The sequence below is a fragment of the Thunnus maccoyii genome, chromosome 1 (genome assembly GCF_910596095.1).
Source record: "Thunnus maccoyii chromosome 1, fThuMac1.1, whole genome shotgun sequence".
In the NCBI taxonomy this organism is placed as follows: Eukaryota; Metazoa; Chordata; class Actinopteri; order Scombriformes; family Scombridae; genus Thunnus; species Thunnus maccoyii.
The window spans coordinates 17,342,752-17,364,578 of NC_056533.1; the positions used below are offsets into that span (position 1 = coordinate 17,342,752).

Consider the following 21,827-nt stretch of genomic DNA (forward strand, 5'->3'; position numbering starts at 1 on the left):
CTCTAGATCCATTCAGCACTTTGATTGATGGACAAATAAACAGTCGAGCATATTTGTCATTTCAAGTCAACATTGTGGGTGTGTGTGATGTGCTGCTGTGTATAATTGTGTAGGCTATTATGTGCCCTGTGTGGTTTTGTACTGCTGTAATTGTGCTGTTATATGATTTAATTGTGACCTGCCAAGATGAACATTAGCTGTCAAATAACTCCGGTACATCAAATGGTAACATCTATGTTTAACACTGTACAAATAAAGGAAAATAAATAGTCATTGTAAGTAATCTGCAGACCAAAAACACTTGTATGGACACGTTATTAATATGCGAGTGCCTAAAGCACGAGATTAAGGGATTATAGGATAAATGTATCCCTGAATATCTTATCCATGTGAGACAAGCAGGTTTTGGCTTTGAACTAACACGTGTATAATAATTTTAGCTGCACATATGACAAACTGGCCTCCCACACAAAGCGTCTGAACACTGGACAGTCATGCTGCTGAAAACATGGTTTGAAAATCTGGCAACCCGGACAGTGAAAGCGCTGTTTGGTTTCAGCTGAGGGGAAAACTGCTGAAACCAAACAGACTGGGTCGAAAGTCCATCGAGGCCAACTGTGTCAAACCCCACCGTCCCTACTGAACACTGCGTTACATTTTAAGCCATTTTCAGAATGGAGATCCCAGTATTTACGCTTGACGCTTTTACCAATTTACCGTTCAAGGGAAACCCGGCTGCAGTTTGTCCGCTGATGCATGTGAGTAAGATTTTAAAGGGTTAACGACAGATACAGTAGGCGACATGACGGCCCGCATTAGGGCCATGCACTGAAAAAGTCATCTACCTGCGTGTGTTGGTTGTTTGTTCAAACATCATATTATAGGGAATCAGTCAGCAAAGTTTTGGTTGTGTCACATGTTGCATTTATGTGCATGTACCAAAGTGTATGATTATACGTCACAAAGATTTCTGTATCATGTGTTTCTAACAGGAGCTGAGTGATGAACTTTATCAGAAGATAGCAGCAGAGATTAACCTGTCAGAAACTGCTTTCGTCACCAGGATCAACCCCTCTGACGATTTCTCCAAGGGTCAGATAAGATACCATATAGACCTATATTATTACCATTATTTCATTTATTCAATAGAACTATCAGTGTAGATTTGTCACAAGGATTTCTGGGACAGGTTAGCATTTCATTTAGAAATTACCCCAATGCTGACCGCCACCTTTATCTATGTATTGCTCATGTATTATTGTTGATTAAAATGAGGAAAGTAGACTGCTGCAATACAGTTAACTATGTGTTAACTATAAAATACAAGAAGAAATATCCATGTACCTACTAGTGACCTATGTATGTTGCAACACTGACTATACCTGACATTATTAAAGTGCTGGATGGAACAAACAACATGATTTTACTATTATTAGAGCCTTCACACTAATGGGGCTAAAATTTACACTTTGGCATTAGGACAGCATTACAGAGCAAACAATTAAATCACTAAATTCAAAATTGCTATTAGGGTTATTTTTTTTAAAATTGCATTGATGATGCTGGAGGAAAGATAATGTGGTCACCAAAAAACATTATGATTATAAATATTATGATTCTCTGGGGACCATTATTAGCCACAGGAAATTTAAAAAGATAAAGATAAAAAGAATATAGAAAATATGCTAAATGTGTTGTGTGTACAGTACACAAGCACAGCTGCTGTTTAAACAGGTACACAACTAAAATAAGGAATACTAACAAAAGAAAGCGCAGGTCATATCTGCCTGGAAGAAGAAGAAAACTTACACTTACTATGTCTTCACAATAGAAACTGGAGCATCCAGATGCACTGATGAGACTCAAACATCTACTGACTAAACTGATACTGCTGACTGAAGCAGTTATTTAAATAAGAGTCAAAATACACACGAAAGTTATTGCAGGTAATAAAGGGTCTATAAAGGAATAAAAGGTGGAATAACAAGTCAGATACTGTGGTTGCGGATGAAAGGACACAGCCGTGTGCCTCTGTGTGTTGTTCTAAAGCCATGTGGGCACAGGCTGAAAAAACACGTCCTCAGCAGTCTGACAGGTAACAACACACAGCTAAGACTTGCATTGTTGGGAATGTCAAGAACAATGACATTAGCTGTCACAGATAAAAATAGCAGTGTGCAGTCACCCAGTGTTTCACAAGTACAGCTGCACAGAGCACAGTGTCCATGTCATTTACACACAGCTGAAGAATCTCTTATATGTATGTTGACATTTTAACCAAGCTAACTATATACAACTTAAATAAACTTTAAATAATTTTATGATGAAATTATTGTCACACTGTTTATACACTCTGGAAGAGAACAGTAACCTGCTGTCTCACACTGTATATGCAATCCAATAAACCCCTCTAAATAAAGAAAAAAGGTAAATTTCCTATCAAGCAAACTGAAAATAATGGATTAGCAAACATGACATTTGTCATTAATTTAATTAACCAGGATAAACTGTATGCGTCCTAATAACAAATAGGATTACTTTGCATTTATACCAAAAAACTGATCTCATGCAGTCACCCCAGAATCAGGATTATTTAGACTTAATTAAATATAACTTCTTTGGTAGACACTTTGCTTGCAGCTGTAGAATTACAGATTGTACACTTTAACACAACACACAGGTTTTTTAGTTCAATGTGAGAAATGGTGGTATAAACTTCCCTTTATAGGTCAAGGTTTTAAAAAAAAATTGCTTAAAGTGTTATGAGTGTTAAAGTGCCTGTTGTGACACCATCAACAGCATCGAGGTTCTGCCTTCGATGGTTCACACCGACCACTGAGGTGAACCTGTGCGGTCACGCCACTCTGGCCTCTGCAGCAGTGCTGTTCCAGTATAAGAGTAAGAAGCAATACACCCACCCACACATCACTTTTATTCAACTGGAAGCCACTTGTAAATATTTTTGTAATTGTATCTGAACATAAGCTGCACCGATACTGTGAAGCCTTTACATGTAATACACAATGCAGCTTAATACAAGGGTGAATAAAGTACCGTTATACAAATACACCCACACTAGTCAGTAACATCTTAATAATTGAGTAAACCTGTTTTATTAGCCTCTGTGCATAACGTGTGTATATTTTAAATTTGTTAGATAACATCAATCCTACAGTGGTGTTTGAGACTAGGAGTGGAGATCTGCTCGTCACCCATCACAGGGAAGGCTTTGTCATGGATTTTCCTCTCAACTCACCCACCCAGGAGGTACAATATACAGTCAGATAAACACAACTGGACAATGTTGTAGGACCAGGCAATCCTGGCAGTTATTTGTCTCAACATGTGTATTCATGCCAAAAAGTGACAGCAAGATTTTCCAAAAGAAGTTTTTTTTTTTTTTTTTTAGAAACTTTGCAAATATTGAAGAATACAAAATGCTCTCACTCTTAAATCTTTCTTTCTGAACCTCGTTTGCTCAGGATCCCAGTGGGTTCAGAGACATCATCAAGGTCAGTAAAACAAATTATAAAACAGACACCTTCTCTCTCTGCAGGCGTCGTCATGTTTTACAGCAATGACTCCTGCTTCGCTGCTCATATGAACTCGTCTATATGTACAATATGTGCCAGTGTGATTATATTCTTGTGTTTACATGTGCACACTTCACCGTGTCTCTGCTTCTGCATGTGTGATACAGACTGCAGTAGGAGATCACCCAGTCCAGGATGTTTATCTGAACTCCAACACTAAGAAACTGCTGGTTAGACTGGCTGACAGCTGTGACAGGTTACAACACACACACACACACACGCACACACAGAAGGAATATTACTTGCTAGCTGATTATTCAAATGATAAGTTAAGACTAAGGACAGTCAAGAATGGATCAAATGTACAGTATGTTAGAGGTAACATCTATTCAGTTACACACCTTGACACTTGGGTATTGCTGAGTCTCATATTGGTCCTTGAGCAGCACCACAGGATAAAACAGGGACATAGTGCCGGTTGCTCCCTCAGCCGACCTTCCAGACACAAACTTGTCTATTTTCTAAATCCATATGTGCTGCATGTATGTTGTCTCCAGGTCAGTGCTAACCAGTCTGAAAGTCGACCCTGTCGCTCTTCAAAGCAGTGAGAAGAGTGGAAGAGTGAAAGGACTAATCATCACCATGAAAGGTAACCCAAGCTAAAAAAAACAAACAAACAAACAAACAAAAAAGATTGCCTAGCTAGACCAGGGAGGTTGTTGATGTTTGTGGCAGACGTAGTAAGTATCACTGAAACGTGAACCATGAAGAATCTTTAAGAAAGATGTAACAGCTTTTTGTTGCTTGGATGCTAAACCCTTCATTAGTTAAGCTATTTCTTGCATTTCAATGCCCACTGAGGGTTTGTACGGCAAATCTTGCATGTTAACAGACCTCTGTTGAGAACAGCCCATGATGAAAACTACAAGCCACAGTCAATCAATCAAACTTCCTCTCCTTAAAATGATTGTATGTCTGACTTCAGGATCTCCAGAATGCCAGCCAGGATATGACTTCTACTCCAGATATTTTGCTCCATGGGCTGGAATTCCAGAGGATCCTGTCACTGGTAGGATGAATGCTTTCCCCTCAAATAACAATTATAATCATGTTTCTGACAAAATGACTTTTTTTTTTTTTTTTAAACAATTTTTACATAAAATTGTACTGTGTTTGTGTAATTTGGGTTATACATTTAGGTATTAGGAAATAGGTCCAAACACATAAAAATCATTTCAGATGTCTAGCACTCATGTCATGTAGTTGCTCAATGTTCAGTGTGTTATTTGAGATTTACCTGTAAATTGCGCAACAAATTTCCAGTCTTATGTCCTTTCTGTCCTGCAGGTTCTGCCCACACTGTCCTTGGTGGCTACTGGTCTAAGAAACTTGGAAAGAAGAAAATGTTGGGTAATTAATAAAACTAATTCCACATTGTTGACATTACCACAACTCTTAAGACAATAAAATTTAACCAGGTTACAGAGGCAAAGTCTCTTACTAAACCCTAAAAACATGTAGTTTAGAGGTCAGCATGTTGTTTCCCACTACTGTACATATACCCATTACTGCTAAACTATGCTGCCACTCATGTTATTCCCGTGTGTTTATGCAGCTTACCAGTGCTCCAGTCGAGGTGGGGAGCTGGAACTAGAAGTGAGGGACGATGGAAGAATCAACATAGCGGGACAGGTTGTCACTGTACTGAAGGGAACAATCACAGTGTAGCCGAAGACACATGTAAACCAGTGGGGACAGTCTCTATGTACCAGCAGAGAAGCAGACAGAGGCTTTGCATCATTTGATAAAAACAAAATGGTTTACATAAAGGGGAAAAAAAAAATAGACTTCAGTTCATAGCGGTTAATCTGATAATGAAACATGACTCAGTGTGAAAACAAACTACAGGATGGAAAGAACATCTCACACTTTGTCAGGATTTTTATTATTATTCGTTCACGTAAGACAAAACATAAGGCAAAATTACAATACATAAAAGTACAAAATATAAAAAAAAAAAAAAAAAAACACACAAAAAGTCAAATCAAAGGTTGTGTTAAGTTAAACAGATGGTAGACAGACATAAAGTTAGCCTGGTGGCGTTAACGGACACACTCGGGTCATTAGGGCTGCAACTAACAATTATTTTCTCAATTAGCCGATTAATTGTTAATGAAATGTTTAAAAAAAAGTGAAAAAACGACATTCTCAATTTCTCAAAGGCCACAGTGAAGTCTTCAAACTGCTTGTTTTGTCTGACTGACAGTCTAAAATGTTAAGATATTCAATCAACTGTCATATATGAAAAAGGAAAAACAGCAAATCTTCACATCTGAGAAGCTGGAACAGTCAAATATTTGTTTTTGTTTGAAAAATGTCTGAAACAATGAATCAATTATCAAAATAGTTGCAGATTGATTTCGACAATCTATAAATCAATTAATTGTAGCTCTACCGGTCACAGTAATGAATTTAAATTAAAAAAATAGTCATCAATTAATCAGCATACTGTAGTTTATTAGCAGGAGATTACATTTCCAAATTATTTGAGCAGAATATTGTTTCTAGTGGTTGCCTGTAAAGAGTTTTAACTGGTTATCATGATACCAGGTAGTTTCCTCTGTAATTGTTCTGCCTCAGTGCAGCTTTAGGTCTGTTGGCCTGTTCTGCAAAAACACAAAGGAATGAGACAGATGACTCAAAGCACTGAGTTTTTTTGCTGTTACACACAACATGATGCTCTTAAACCAGAAATAAATAATTTATACACCATATCCCAGCTTGCCGTTTCCATTTCCTTCAATTTCCATCTTTGTTGTTGTTGGTCAGTGTAGTTTCTTTTCCACAGGTTGGGATCAAGTACTGTTGATGTGCTAAGAAATGTCTCTTTTTCTCGTGGTCCAGTCATCTACAGCCGGACTACTAAATAAATGACACACTTCAGCTGGCACCTCATTCTTTATAAAAACAAAGTTGAGGTTTGAGGTGGAAAATATGCAATACAGATATAGTGATATAATCATTTTGGATTGTAGTTATTGTGATATACAGTACCAGTCAAAAGTTTGGACACACTTTCTCATTCAAGTGATGATTTGATTTTATTTGTCTTAAAGTCTGTATTACAGTTAAGAGACACAACTTTCTGAGCTTATCTGACTGTTACTATTGTTTCAGCTGAATGAAATGAACTATGGATAAATCTACCTGTTTGGGCTCCATAGTCACATTACTGATGACTTGCGGTTTTATGTGCGCAAGACTTGTGAAAGTATCAATAATCATACCCAACATAACATATTGTCACAGTGTGTTGACAGAGGTATTTGGTCTAACTTTGTGAAGAGAGACCAGTCTAAGTTGAGGTTTGATGCTCTGTGCCATAATCCATCAGTGTCAGTTCAACACATTTCAGCTGTGTGATTGTACCCTAAATATGACCACCTGATGGACACAGTTCAGGTTTGTGTAGTTTAGCAGTTTAGCATCTCACTTCCTTCTTCTTTTCAGTGTTTCACAGCATACACATTAATTACGAATACCTTTAAAACTGGAACGTTTCAAGTGTTGTGGCCTCAATAATGGCTTACAAAGCTTGTTGAGGTCTAGATTTTCAGCTTCAAACTCCTCTCTACTTGTCTCTGTATAAATACTTTTCAATAAATACAGTAGGACCCAAAATGTCCATCAAACAATCTGACAAAATGTTCTGTTGAATTATACTGAATGGCATGTGCTTATTTTCAGTATCATAACACACAAAGACACATTCATTTACAAGTGCTTTGTATAATAGAAGCTCTCCTGTATAATTACTCTATTATAAAAACCCACAATGTTTCAACAGTGTAGTACAGATCAGAAGTAGGGCCTCTATCTTAGACCCTAGTCCTGTATAACTAATGTAATCCAGTTACACAATATACATATGACAGATTAACGATGGACAGGACTGCAACGGCTAGATTCTGAACAGACGCCTGCTGTGTTGTACCTCAGGCTGGGATACAAGTATTTTGCAGCTTCTGTTTGATCACAGCCTCCTGACAGATCATGTGGTGCCCAGTTGAGTGGTCCACAGCCACTGGCATGTGCTTCTATCACAGGTGCATGCTGGGCAAGGCCTTGTGGGCAGCTAAAGGGAGCTGGATAATGTGAAGTCAGGGTTCAGGAAAAAGAGATTTGTAGATCTAGAAGATATGAAACATACAGAAAATATGCCACAAGAACAAAGGTGAAGTGTTCACCAAAAAAAAAAAAAAAAAACTGCATACAAGCAGTGTTTTAACCTCCATCATTCGTTTGGAAGAAGGATGACATTACATGAACTTCGGACTGTACAGAACTTATTAAGAATCTTCTGCATCAGCCTGTGAAGTAACTATGATTTAAATATGATAAATCCACAAAGATAGACACTATATAAATTAACTCTGTAAATAAAAGATTCATTGAATTGACTTCATTTAAAAGTAGAAGATGTTTTCTTAAATTGTAATATTATAGTAGTAAGGGCTCTCTTACCTGCAGTTGCATTTGTGACTGCTAAAGGATATATTAACACTGTTTTTTTATGTGTTTAACATCCTGGCACTGATGTACCGGGATAGAGTCAAGCAAGAATATCTAATTTTCTGGTTGCAAATGAAAGAAATTCTCCGTGGTATGACAAAGTTGTATTTTTAAAAAGGATATCATGTTCTCTTTCTGGAGATGATCGAGTAGTTTCTCCACAGGTGCGTAGCGTCGTAGCGTAGAGGCAGAGCCCACCATCAACAGTTTGTGTTTAGCCCTGGTAATGGCTACATTCAGGCGACGCCAGTCCTTCAAAAGCTCTCCTAGCTATGAATCGAGATGCAGGAGAGAATCAGATCAGGTTTCTACTCACTTGTTCATCCGTGCAGAGATAAAAAAGCAAAGAAGAGAGGAAAAAGTGTGTCAAAACGGGGAGAAAGGAAGAGAAACACTTACATTTCCTTCCTCTGCAGTGCTCCTGACAAAAGACAACACAATTACACTCTTGTCCCGTCCTTGGTATCTGTCGACTGTATTCACCTCTACACCGCTGAAAGCAGAGGACTGCAGCAGAGCAGTAATACTCTTTAACTGCTGTCTGTAGGGGGCAATAACACCTATATCACTGGGCTTACAGCCTGCCTAAAAAAAAAAAAAAAGAAATATAAACAGCAATTAGTATAAATAGCATTAACAGAACCTAAAAACTCATTGCATCATGTCACAAATACTTGAGCATTAGGCAGGCAACAGGTGTACCTTTATCAGCAGTGAAAGTAGCATGTGTACGAGGGCAGCTTCAGTGTGATTGCTTACACCTCCCTGCTCCACTGACTCCAATGCTGACATCTTAAGGAGAAAAAAAACACTCTTAAGCAAAACAATCTTGCTTCAATTAAACCACTTTCATCGATAATTACAGCAGCTAATTTCAGCTCTTTAACCCTCTACTAAAAAGCACTGGGGACTAATATAGTCTTAATGCTTTAAAAAGGTGTAGATGGCCCACTTGGAGCATCAACTATCTGTTCTCTTGACTCATTTCTATCCAAACAACACATTTCTAAAACTACAGCTTGACGTGTTCTGTATTCTGTATATTCTACCAACCATTGAGCAATCCAGGAAGCAAACGGGGTTGCTAGGCAACAGCGTGGCCTGTATCCATGCCAGGTCCTGCTGGGGATGAATCTCAGAAAAGGAACTAAGCTCCGACTGGACAGAGGGCAGGAAGGGCAGAGTGAGCAGGGCTGTTGCCGTCCTCTCTGATCCGCACTCCAGCCGGCCTTCATACATCAGACAGTTACTGAGAGACATTATCTGTCTGAAAACACAGAACAAACATCTGTCATGAAGCAGGAATCCTTTTGTTTGTCCAACTATTTCCATACTGCTCTGTAGTTATAGTTTGTTTTCTGCAATGCTAAAGTACGACAGAGCAGCTATAAACGCTTCTCTCTAAAGATCAAAGTATATTCAGATTTTATTCACTGCAGGTTCATAATGTAGTTTACTGTAATCATATTAATTCTGACAAAAAATGGTTTTAAGTTCCATTAATTTGCATAAATATTGTTAGCAGTTAAGAGTTATCTGTGTATGTAAGTTTACCTGTTCATCCGGTACTGTACATTGAGTTGAACCACTGCTTCACTATGAAACTCTAGTCGCTTAAAAAGACTTTCATCCATCCCAAGAGACCTGGAGAAAAAATAAATAAAGGGATTCAGTGAGTGAAATTTCTATGAATATTCTATTTTTTATTCTTTTTTTGGATTAATTAATTAATTACATGCTGAACCCTCACTTTTAAATAATCTATTTTAATGTGAAGACTGACAGTGTGTTGTTTTTAACCTGATGAAGACAATAATGACAATAGGTCCACTTAAGGCAACAGTTTTTTAATTTTTCCCCTTTACCTTGCTTCCTGGTTTTGTACTATTGGTGGCAGTTGTTGGTGATCTCCAACCAGAACAAATCTCTTGGTGTAGAACAGCGGTCCCAGACAGATAGGCTGGCTGATCTGTGACGCCTCATCGACGATGCAGAAATCGAATCGGCGACGTGAAAAAATGGGGTGCTTGATTCCCATACAGGTAGTTCCCACTACCAGCTAATAGAAGAGAGAAAAAAAGAAAAGAGTTGAATGATAAAACATTAACTTATTTTAACGTTTTAAGGCAAATTGCATAATCTGTGATGAAAACAAGTGAAATATCTTATGGCAGGAAAAACTTTTGAACAAAAAGTAAATATTCTAAATACGTAATGCTGATTTAAGTGTAAAAGTAATACATTTGTAGTTGTTATATCCAACAAAACAAACTCCTCACCTCCTTGTTATAAAGCTGCTCCAGCTCTGATAGAGTGTGAACTCCTTTCCTCCTGATACTTTCCTCTGTGTACGGCAGGATGTCTGGATGTATCTGGAGAAAGTGGTGAAAAATGAGAAAAAAAAAACAAGAAATAAAGACAGATGAGAGAGAACAAGGAGATCTTGTAAGAAGGGAACAATACAAGAGAGCCCTCCTCTAAGCTTCTCTTAGAATTCAGTTTGGAGTCAACTATTACTTTAACATTTCAAAAATTCAGATTACAGACTATTGCATTACATAATAAAGCACAGATTTGTCCATCCTCCATATATTACTATTTTGTCAGAAACCGTGATTTTATCTCTAAGGAATGACAGTGTGGATTTACCTCTATAAAATAAAAGTAGGCCAGTAGACTAATTATTTACTGTACTTTACACACAATGATGTCAAACTAGGACGCACCTTCTGTCCCTGCCCCAGACGCAGAAATCCGACCCGGAAACGCTTGAGCTTCAACAGGATGTTGTCAACCGCAGAGTGAGTGTAGCTGGTCAGCAGCACGCTGAACCCGCATGCATGTAGGATGCGAACCTGAGAGGAAAAGTGAGGAAGAGTCAAAGAGCAAGAAGGAAAGAGATAACAGAGAATTAGTAGGAGGAAGGTGGTGGGTGAAAGAGATGGATAGAGGATAATGTTGGTTTGTGGTTAAAGTATGGTTACAACAGGTCGTCATGGTTACAAGTTTACCAGGGTGCAGATGGTTGTGGTTTTGCCTGTGCCGGGCATGCCGACAATCAGCGTGTAGTCTTTAGACAACAACACCTTCTTCATGGCCTGCTTCTGGGGCTTGTTGAGACCTAAACACACACACACACACACACACAGAGAAAAGATTTGTTACCTGAGGAGGACTTCAGTTATGAAATGTTTAACAGCATAGATGTTTGAGTAGCAATGAAATAAAGAAAACTGCAACTCCAGTGTCTACTAAAACATTTTCCAGGGATGTATGGAGGTATGCATCATGCTGACTCATCAAGTTGCTTATTCATAGTGTTTTTCTCTGTTAATAAGCAGTAATGTAGAGTAGAGCGAAGCTGAAAAAAAGAAGAGGACAAAGGAAAGGACACGAGGCAGGCAGAATAGAGTAACAGCAGAGTGGCACTGTCACCTTTGAGGATGTTGGCCACAGTGTCTTTGGCTTCTCTGGGCAGAACAGAACTGAGGTTGGAAATAAACTCTGGAGGACGAAGGTCAACGACCAACTCCCTCAGTCGATCACTGCACAGACAGACATGCATTAAATAAAACCTGAAATATTTTCAGGAACAACATCAATAGTGAATTTCAAAACACCTAACATAGAATATGTAAGGCTGTTGTTTAGACTGTCATCTTGTTAACTTGCAAGGGATAAGCCCGTTTTACAGTTACATGCATATAATATCATCATAACTTAATACTGTATACTATAGTACCACCTGTCCTGACAGCTTTCCATCAGTCTGGAGACATTGCTGAGGTGAGTACTGAGGCCCACCACACCTTCATCACTGTCCACCCGAAAGGAAACACCACTGAACTTAGACAGGTCTCTGTAACAGACGTCAAAACAGCAAAATAGATGAAAATACTGTTCATATGTTGTTATTTAGGTGGAAAACTTCAAATGGCAGATTTGTTCTCACCTGTCCAGAGTGCAGCTGATCAATGTCCTGCTGACCTCACACAGGTATCCTGTTGCCAGGCCAACAAAACGACCTTTCTGGTCGCTAAGAACAATGCGATCCCCGCTGGCCAGACCGCCGCTGGCCATACCCTGCTGCGGGACTACACTACCTCGCTGGAAACGATGGAGGAAAACCCCTTCAGACTGGACGATCACTGAGCCACTGAGGCGCAGATTCCCCACACAGCTTCCATTCCTCTCACTGGAAACACAGGTCAGAGCAAATACTGTTAACTGTCTTGATGGTTGAAAGCTGGTTTCACTCATAACATTTTGCATCAATTACTCAGCTTTACTGGGGGGTATGAAAGGATCTGGAACTATCAATGTAAGCCAAAGACTAAATCAGTGTTTACAAGGTCTAGATTTGTGAGTCACGCCTCGTACCTCTCCTCGACCGTCTGAAGCCACACACGCTTTCGGCCGTTCTTAGTCTCCATGGTGGCAGCCTCAAGGCAGCAGAGCAACAGCCAATGGGAAAAATAGTTCAGCTGTAAGGGAGTCAGGTGACCAGTCTCCTGCTGCAGGAAGTCACGCACAACATCTTCTGAGGTGTCTGCAGAGCTACTATCCAGCGCCCTGGTATAATGGTGAAGGAAGATATCGAGACAGAAGACAAGAGAAGAAGAGGAGAAGACAGAAGAGGAATTAATAGCTTGACGAGACAATGATTTAAACTCATCATCTCCCATCTAGTCCTCCTCAAAACTGCAATTAGCCTCACCCAAAAAGTGTCCCTTGCTTGCTGATGATTAAGAGATTTCAGTGACTGAAAAAAAAAAAAACAGTCTTAAAAAGGTTTACCTCTCATATAAGGCACAGTTTCTCCTCTGAGGACAATACTGGCAGGTTTTTCTGTCTGTCAGGATGTCAGGAAGTCTAGCCAAACGGCTTCGCTCAGCCTCTTTCGTCACACAGTTGTGAATGTAATGGACCAAGGTGTTCCTCAACTTCAGCAGCTCTGAGATAAACAAAGAGTTTAAAGAAATTAAGTTGATTGAAAGAGTTAAAGAAGACCTGGTGTTGTTGAAGCAGACACCATTTAATATAAGCTAAATCAGTGCAAACACAGCTTTTATACATCTCTGCTGTATGGGATTTTAACAAAATATGAAATTAAGTAAGTCTACTTTTTGCTAAATAAACAGCTTTCATCCATTAAGTTCTGTGCAACTACAGCTGCTCATCAATTTCTTTCAAGTTAAATTTTAAATATTGTTTAGCATGTTTGCAAAATATTCCAAAATTCAACAATTATTATTAATGATTAAAAAAAACAACATATTTTGCAGTAATTTTTCACAACTGGTGTTGGGTAGGTTGGTTTAAGCACCTCTGCGGTCCATGTGGCTGGCCACTACAGGGTGCAGGTTGCCAGTCTTGAGGTAAAGTAGGAAGCCAGCTGCAGGATTATATCTCTCCAAACTCATCATAGTGTACAGAATCACCTAGAAAAAAAAAAAAAACATATGTATATGAACATTTTGATTACATTTTGCCTGGAACAATGTAAACCTGCTGTTTAATCTGACCTAACTATTCTACATCGTGTGTGTCTGCCTAGCTGAGCGGTCCACCAACCTGACTGCGATGCTCTATCGAGTTTGACTCTCTTCCAGTCTTCAGCTCCAGGGGGACGGTCTTCTCCTCTGGGGTTTTGTGACTGCCGTTTCGTGGTCTTTGGATTCGAACCTGTGCTGTCACATCAATTTTCCCTTTCAGACCAAATTGTGGTGACCACACGTTCTCTTCAATGTCTGCCAGCTCTGTAACCGTGACAACAGTTGCCGGGTCCTGCCACCTGCTTGGAGCTCCACCGTTGCTAGGGCTGAGGTCATGGAGACAGAGAAGGACATAAAATCAGCTCTTTAAGCTGACAAAACCCTTTTTCATAATGGTTTTAGGTCATTAAGTTTTAAACTGTGATCAAAAATATCCTCAGTATAACAAGTCTCACCTTTGACAGCTTTTTAGTCAAGAATAGAGAAAACAAAAATGAGATAGCACATTTATTACACCGATTAATATGACATATGGACACAAAACAGACTCCTGCAGAGCTTAAGTTTGTTAATAAATCTGCAGCACTGTGTGTGCTCATACATTTTGAGGCTGATGGCTTTTGGTGTTGGTGAGCTGAGGTATTCCTTTGCCCAATGCTCCAGTGGTGGCAGATAATCATGCAGCTCCTGCTTCATCTCTTCCTGACATACACCCAAACTGTACCTAGAGACACACGGATGAAACACAAAGATAACTGAGCGAGGCAAATAATATGTGTACAAACAAGTGAAAAGGTGATACTCATGATGCAAAATAATGTTTGGTGTCCTGCTATCAATTCCTAGAAATGTCATTACAAACCAACTGTGCGGTGCTTTCCTGCCATTTTTTTCATTTAAGTGCTGTTTTTCTAAATTTAAAATCAGTACAGTCATGAAAAAGGTCTGCAGCACCTGCTGTGAGACAACACTACAGACAGACATGAGTATGGATGGATTCAGAATATAATCTAACACTTACATGTCTCCCAGGTGCTGAGGACTGCACAGGACCTGGTCAGCCAGCTTAGACAGGGTCTCCAGAGAGAAATCTTTAGCTGTAGCTGCTCTCTGGAAGACTTCATGGACCATGGTGCCGTTCAGCATCTGCTTTGAGCCACCGTCAAAACTCTGCATCACAGCAAACACAGATTTAGTTTAAAGGCATCATGTTATTAGGGTGTGTGTATAATGTGTTACATAAACACACACACACCATATTTTGTCATTTACGGTTACCACAGAGTTACATCAAAACTTCAGTCATTTTACATTTTGACATTTTTTATTGCAGGGCTATTGCATAATGTTAGCTTAATGCCTTTTAAGTACTGTGCGCTTCAAAACATGGATTTTAATGAAAAATACGCAAAAATAAACTGACAAAAACACATCCTAATGTAACAGTTACACCGTCAATTAAAAGGAGAAAAAAAAGGTCATAAACGTACCTTGAACATATCTCCCAGTACTGCACGCCTCATACAGCGGATGGAGCTCGAGATACTGGTGCCTGAGATTAGGCTATCAGGAAGTAAAACCAGGAAGCCTTGCTCCCTGTCCACTAACCAAGATCCATCATCACAGTGGCCCTCCAGATGCACCACACTGCCACGGCTAACGGGTGTCATCTCCCTGGAAACACAGTGGAGGAATTATCATGTTACATGCAGGATCCCCAACCACTACAGACAAACATCCATGTAAAAGCACATCATCCATGTGTGATAAAAGACATGAAGAAAATAAGGAACTGAATAAAACAATGTGACCGGGTCAGACGGCCCAACTACACATTATTACCATCCATCTCTCAGCAGACACGTCTCAGTCGGATGCAGAGATTTAGAGCATGAGATAGTCAGTATTTTGTGACCCGGCCTCTCCTCCACATCCAAAACCCAGTAGCGGTTGTTAGGGCCTCCAGAAAGGATCACATGGTCTGGTACTCTGCTGCAGGAACAAAGAGGAGTTTTATCATATCATTTTTTTTTTCCTCCAATCATCTGTCACACATAATTTTTAAAAAAATCTGAATTAATTTTTTTAACCTAGAAAAATAATCATATGCCTTGGTGTCATTATCATTTTCCAGTTTCTCATTTTTTATACAATGACGCTATTGTCTTCCCATAGAGTGATAAACTGACACTGTAATATAGAAAGCTTATCAGCATGCACCACCTTGGCATGCTGTTGAAATTAAACCAAATCACCTGACCTGATCAAACTCCGCAGTAACACCACCAGCCAGCAGGTACATGTGTATCTTACCGGGTTTTTTTGGATTTATCCTCCGTGTTGAGACCTTCACTGGTATCCATCTGCTCTGCAAACCAGTTCTCGTCCATCATCTCTTCTACACGACACGCTGACGCCACTCCTGCGTTTCCTTATTTGGGGAGGGGGGTAGCATAGCATATTGTAATATTTCACATAATAATCACAATAATTATATCACGATCAATTATCATAATTATAACATGGCAGGTGGCAGTTCGAACCCCAGCTTTGATCCTTGTGCATCACTGTACCTCCAGTTTTCTCTTGATCCGATGATGTCACATTGCCTCTGTCTCCATTTGATGATATCACAGCTGTTATTGCAGCCCCTTTCTCGTTTAGGTCGTCCTCTCTCTCCTCTGTACTCCTCTCCGATGCAGGTGTGACTGCTTGTGCACTGGGTTTGTGCATGTGGGCAGTTAGAGTGTGAGTGTCCTTATCCAGACGAGCGCATGGCCTTTCACTGGCGCTCCCCTCAGCCGCCTTCTGCTCCGTAATCACAGTGAAACCAGAATCTCTCTCATCTTTATCTCTTTCCTCCTGTTGTTGTGTCTGCGCCCTCAAAGAGTGCAGAGACTTGTTGTGCAACGTCGTGTTCTTTCTGTTGTCATTAAAGACCACTTCACTGCCTCTGGAGGGACCGAGCCCCAAGCTTTGACCCTCCGACCTCTCAGACTGGTCACTGGAAAACTGAGGTTTCTTCACAGGCCCAATCACAGGCCTTGTTACTTTTATGCCGTTAGCTATGGGACTCAGAATTCTTTGTGCCGGTGGATTGGCAGTCTTTGGTCTCTTGGCATTTTGGGACTCTTCAGGAGGGCTGAAGAGTCTTTTCAAGGAGCCAGAACATCCCTCTTCCCTCTTGGCTCTTCCTCCCTCCTCTGTAATTACTCTCCGTACATTTGACCCTTTGGAGCGGGGACTTCGACAGATGGGGGACAGTTGGCCGAGCATCCCCTGGCTCGCCACCTCTCTGCTGGGCTGGGGGCTCAGTTGACCTGGTTCTCTGGAGGAAGAGAGCCTAATCTGACTGTTGGGGGTCTCAGGCACAGAGAGGAGGAGATCTGGTGAGGAGGGAAGGATGTTCTCAAGGCTCCCAAGGATACTCCTCTTTAAGGGAGAATGGGCTCTGAATATAAAGACTTCCTCATCTTTGATTTGTGGCTCAGTCTTGGCAAGAGCAACGCCAGTTACTGACAGTTTTGTGGAAGATAAGTCCTGAAAGCATCAAAGCAAACATGCAAAACATATTGAGCAAAGAAATTGGAGGTAGAAGAGTCAATGTAACAGTATTGTGACATATGACTATATATCTCAGTTTTTTTTATATAACAATATGTTAATATATCTTAAGTGTAATTTTCTGCTCCAGTCAAAAACATTGTAATCTGATTTCTGTCCAGCCGTCCTAGAAGAAAAGAGAAAGATACACAAAGGAACAAGATGCAGCAAAGAGAAGAACTATTTGAAATAAATAGTTGTACCTACCTTCTGGTTTTGAGTGGAAAAGAAGGTTGAGATGTTCTTCTGCCCTCCTGGGGTCACCTGAAAAAAACCACAAAGCAGAGATTTACCAGAATTCAACAATCACTAAGTTTCTGTAGCTTTTCACAGGTGGTATGTGTTTATTTTCCACCACAGTTGCATGTTAAAACATCAATATTACAAATCAATATTAACATCTTGGTGGGTTTCAGATTTAATAGAGGGTCTTGATATAATCAACATTACCTCCTAAAACCGACAACTAAGCACGTTTGTGGTTAACTGGTAACTGCGATATATCACCTCTGCTCTTCATTTACAAGAGTTGGTGGTTAAACTGCTCTGCACATGAATGAATGAATGAATGAATGAACACTAATATTACCTGATAAGCCATACACAATGTTGTTCACATAATACTGCTGCCCAGAAAAACAAAAGATGACTGCACATGAGAGATCAAGTGAAACCCATCAAACCAGTCAGACACACAGCTGAGTTAATAACGATGACAGGTGCGTCACATTTAGCGGGAGACATTACTCTGCCTCATTAGAGGCTGGTGTGTCAATTAACAACTCTCTTACTGAACTCACCTTGGGTTTCCTCAGTTTGGTCCTGTGCATGGTGGCTCAGGTTAAAACACAGGTAGGTGTGTGTAATTATATATGTTTGTTTATCAACGGATCACCGGCATCAGCTACAGCTAGCTGAAGAGAGTTTATTCTGTTTAATTTCAAACGACTCCGCATCTCCACAAGCAGGAGACTGTTCACTAACTGTCCGACGTTAGCTACCGTTATTCTCCCGTTAAAACCAGCGGGCTTGTACTCATTTTGATCATCATTCAGCTCTCTTCTCTTCCAGTGTTTGGAGGCAGTTTAAAAGTCTGAGGCGCCAAATTTTCTACTTCGCGCAATGGAAATGACGTAAGGAGTACATCCGCTGACAGACTGTTTTCGGGGCGTTTTACGGGCGTTATCAATTTTGCGAAGACCCGCCCTACTCTGCCTCTGATTGGCTCTGACCGACCTAACCTACCCAATCAAACCAAACCAAACCAACAAAGGCAACGAGTACTAGCCAATCAGAGGCAGAGTAGGGCGGGTCTTCATGGAATGTCCGGATGGTAATCCTAGATTTGCGAATAACTATCGCGAGATTTGTACGCGTTATTCCTTTATTGTGTGCTTTGTTTTCAATTGAACAAAATAATTGTGTTTTTATGACGTGGTAATGCAGCGGTTAGGCACAAAAAACACTCAGTTAGGGTTAGGGAAAGATCATGTTTTGGGTTAAACGATCGCTCTCGCGAGATCCTACGCAGATCCAGGGTTACCTCTAGACTCGACCCATTTTTAAGAGGGCGAGGAATGCAGCCATCATGTCGCCCTCTGTTGGTGAACAGCATGACCGACTGTAGATAAACATGACCATAGCACTATGATCACAGTGAAATCTCTAAAAGGTTATCTGACGAGTCAAAAGTATAACTGCATATACTGATAATACAATAAATGGATTGTGATCATCAGATAGTTAGGCTAACTTTTTTTCATTAAGTAGTGACACTATAATTCCTATTTGCATGTAAAACAGGTTTTATAGCTTATGGGATTCATTCTTGACCATGGAAATAACAGTTTGACAAAAGATAAATAATTAAATAAATCACAGTCCCTTACTGTTTTTTGTTCTTTTTTTGTGGAAGTTTTCAGTGACATCTCTTGGCCTTCATCAGCAGATTAACTTTGCACAATGATATTAATAAGTAAACAAAATAATGTCAAATGAAATCTTGTCAGTGACAGCCTACTGAGCCTACTGAGCAACGCCTGTCTCTTATCAATGACTGACATAGTAGCGGACCTGAATAAAAAAATATTTAAAAGTGTGATGAAATTAAAATCCTTTAGCTGTTTAAATTCCCTCTTGTTGTTAGCAAGAGGAGTCGGTATATTCATGTTTTATTATTAAATGTTTTAGGGATAGTTTGGAGGTGAAGAAGAGAACAGACTAGAAACTATTTGTCAATTGGGAAAAGTGGTTATAAAATCTAATGATGCAGTTCTGCACCTCGTTGTTTTTCTGAGTTGAGCCATCAGTGCACCTTGATGTGGCCCTGTGGAGATTAAATGCTACATGTGATGATGATGATATGCTACATATGAAAAACAACAAAAAAAAACAATTTTCATCACTTGTTTGATGTTGTTGAAACAGCCTCAGGTGCCTCCCGGAAGCAGTAGCCCATCATCCGAGACGAACAGAACCACTATCATGCTACTGATGGCTTTTGTGTTTTCTGGCACCACAGCGTCTCTCAGGGGTTCATTATGTCAGAAAATGTATTCTACTCCATAACAGAGCTACTGATTGTAAATTGTGCTTTCTTCAAGCCCACATTACTTGGGTCATCTTAAATGCCTCACTGATCAGCCCTCTCCCCCAGACATCAAGCAAACATCTCATCTTTGAGGCATAGTATCCAAAACAATGTAATAATAACTTTCTGATAAGTCACCCTTCATGAAGGCATTAGAAACTGTCACCTTGTTAATGGTTGACAATTAATTTATTAATCGTTTGACTGGTTATACATCTGACCACTTATTTCTAGAAAAGGGCTGCAAATGATCTGCATATTTTATTTTATTACTCAATAAACCCAAGAAGTAATTACAACTTAAAACCCTTTATTAATGGTGCTGTATTAGAGAGTGGTACCATAATTTTGAGCTGAGTAAATTCAGTTTTTAAATACCTTCAACTTAATTGAATAATGAGGGCTCGTTTGCTTTAGAGAATTGGAGTCATTAAACATGATTAAACACTGCTTACTCATGGCCAACCTATTTTTATCTACAGCCTGTGAAATATTACACACATCAGGTCATAGTCTATGAGACCTGATGCTCACTAAAACATATATTATGTTTCTTCAGGTTTCACTAGAAAGCAACTATTTAACACATTCACTTAAGTTTACAGAAATTAACATAGTGTACAGGAAATGGAATAAACCATACTATTTATAAAGCCACAATAAACTTGGAAAATTTAAACTGCAGATTTATTAACCCACTGGAGCCTGTTGAGGCTCTCTGCAGCTTCAGCGAACAAATAAATACTACTGCAGCATGATGAGGACATTAGGAAGTTATTGCGTCTTCATAAAAGGATGTGTTGTGCTATTTCGGTTCAATGTAGAGTGTTTACTAATCGTATTTCCTCAGGTAGGTGAGGATGTCTGTGATCTTTCTCTCATGTAAAAAAAATAAAAATAAAAAAGTATCTGCATTGGTCCTGAGACAAATGCTGTAGATGCTCAAGTTCCAGAGTTCTGACTGAAAATCCCAAATCACTTTGTCTTTAATGTGAACCAGGAAATACTTTGGTAAGAGGATAAAGTTTCTAATTAAGGAAATAAAATGTTTATGTGTGATTTATATGGTTTGAAGTTGAGCAGCCCTCACACCTTTCTGTGCTCTGACCTTTGCCCTTGGAGGGTCATGATGGAGAGAGCTGGTTCCTTTTAAAACTTATATGGCTGTCCTATCTACTTAAAAGAGTTAATTATTCACTATAAACATAATGGTTTATGGATTTCTGTTTGTACTGATGTTTTTTATGATCAGCTTCACACACACACTAACAAACTATTGTCGCTTTGTCGTACATTTAAAATACAAAAATAGGGAAACAGTTGACAGAAAAAAAGCCAGTTCTGCCACTCAAGATCATAGACTGTATATAAAGAGCATATGTATATTTATATACAGTCTATGCTGTCAAAATGTCATAACATTTGTTATTACATTAAAATCTGGTGTAATTAACTTGATCTGTATCCAGGGAATGTTTACCTGGACAAAATCGTAGGAAAACTGTGATAACTTTATGTCTCTTTCTTAGACAGTGTGTAAAGCTACACGTCACAAACAAAAGTCAAATGTTTCTGATGTCACAATGCCAATTCTTCGTCCTACATTTTTCCCGTCATATACTAACTTTCCTGTTATTTCAGGTCCTGCCACTCTCACCTGCCCTGCAGTTAAGCTCTGCGTTCCTGCCGTTCCCCATCACCTGCACACCTGCTCCCACTGTCCCACTCAGCCTACCAGCATATATATCAGCCCATTTCCTTTAAATAAAGTTTAAATCGCCAAATCGTCTATTTGCCTTTTACATTAGCAGCCATTTTCTCTGTCTGCCAGCCTTTTGGCCTCCAGCTCTCTGGCCTGATTCATTTTGGACAAGTTTGTCTGATCTCCACTGCCTGCTTGACTTTTGTCTTGTCCAATCAACACAAATCAACACATATGACAAAGATAAAAACAAAACATGATCAAAAATGCCAACTAATTCTAAACAAATCAAAGCTCCAAACAGACACCAGGAGTATGTTTGATGTCATTGC

The 21,827-nt window shown here is 39.5% G+C and overlaps 2 protein-coding genes across 6 annotated transcripts; one reads left to right on the top strand and one right to left on the bottom strand.

Moving 5' to 3' along the window:
* The first annotated feature begins 375 nt into the window (after window positions 1-375).
* On the top strand, window positions 376-5,684 carry LOC121900029 (phenazine biosynthesis-like domain-containing protein 1). Its single transcript, XM_042415917.1, has 10 exons — window positions 376-758; window positions 993-1,092; window positions 2,800-2,898; window positions 3,158-3,267; window positions 3,483-3,512; window positions 3,701-3,789; window positions 4,091-4,182; window positions 4,519-4,602; window positions 4,881-4,943; window positions 5,149-5,684. The coding sequence occupies exons 1-10, from the start codon at window positions 675-677 to the stop codon at window positions 5,259-5,261; spliced, it is 864 nt and encodes a 287-aa protein (XP_042271851.1). The 5' UTR covers window positions 376-674; the 3' UTR covers window positions 5,262-5,684.
* dna2 (DNA replication helicase/nuclease 2) lies at window positions 3,709-18,336 on the bottom strand. 5 transcript variants are annotated; one of them, XR_006096856.1, is made up of 29 exons: window positions 18,004-18,336; window positions 17,411-17,467; window positions 16,174-17,140; window positions 15,914-16,031; window positions 15,443-15,592; window positions 15,091-15,274; window positions 14,622-14,770; window positions 14,202-14,324; window positions 13,680-13,926; window positions 13,432-13,546; window positions 12,903-13,059; window positions 12,486-12,677; window positions 12,058-12,300; window positions 11,851-11,964; window positions 11,541-11,650; window positions 11,117-11,226; window positions 10,832-10,960; window positions 10,385-10,477; window positions 9,971-10,164; window positions 9,660-9,749; window positions 9,159-9,372; window positions 8,808-8,897; window positions 8,505-8,690; window positions 8,229-8,375; window positions 7,528-7,687; window positions 5,154-5,237; window positions 4,831-4,921; window positions 3,935-4,127; window positions 3,709-3,780 (listed from the first exon to the last, which is right to left on the bottom strand). XR_006096856.1 is itself a non-coding variant. In XM_042415816.1 (25 exons), the coding sequence occupies exons 1-25, from the start codon at window positions 18,031-18,033 to the stop codon at window positions 7,634-7,636; spliced, it is 4,263 nt and encodes a 1,420-aa protein (XP_042271750.1). In that variant the 5' UTR covers window positions 18,034-18,336; the 3' UTR covers window positions 6,030-7,633. The 5 variants fall into 5 exon arrangements, 2 of the variants coding, with proteins under 2 accessions (XP_042271750.1, XP_042271774.1); XR_006096855.1 differs by lacking the exons at window positions 3,709-3,780; window positions 3,935-4,127; window positions 4,831-4,921; window positions 5,154-5,237 and adding an exon at window positions 6,030-6,199; XR_006096854.1 differs by lacking the exons at window positions 3,709-3,780; window positions 3,935-4,127; window positions 4,831-4,921; window positions 5,154-5,237 and adding an exon at window positions 6,030-6,455.
* Between the last annotated feature and the right edge of the window lie 3,491 nt (window positions 18,337-21,827).

Bases quoted from the DNA above. Each gene is read 5' to 3' on its own strand.
- dna2 (XM_042415816.1), bottom strand. From the start codon at position 18,033: ATGCACAGGACCAAACTGAGGAAACCCAAG. The intron at 13,927-14,201 runs GTATGAGCACAC...CCATGACCTCAG, and splicing joins AAAGCCATCAGCCTCAAAAT to CCCTAGCAACGGTGGAGCTC. The intron at 9,373-9,659 runs GTAAACTTACAT...CTGTGTTTTCAG, and splicing joins GTACAGTACCGGATGAACAG to ACAGATAATGTCTCTCAGTA.
- LOC121900029 (XM_042415917.1), top strand. From the start codon at position 675: ATGGAGATCCCAGTATTTACGCTTGACGCTTTTACCAATTTACCGTTC. The intron at 759-992 runs GTGAGTAAGATT...TGTTTCTAACAG, and splicing joins CAGTTTGTCCGCTGATGCAT to GAGCTGAGTGATGAACTTTA. The intron at 4,603-4,880 runs GTAGGATGAATG...TCTGTCCTGCAG, and splicing joins TCCAGAGGATCCTGTCACTG to GTTCTGCCCACACTGTCCTT.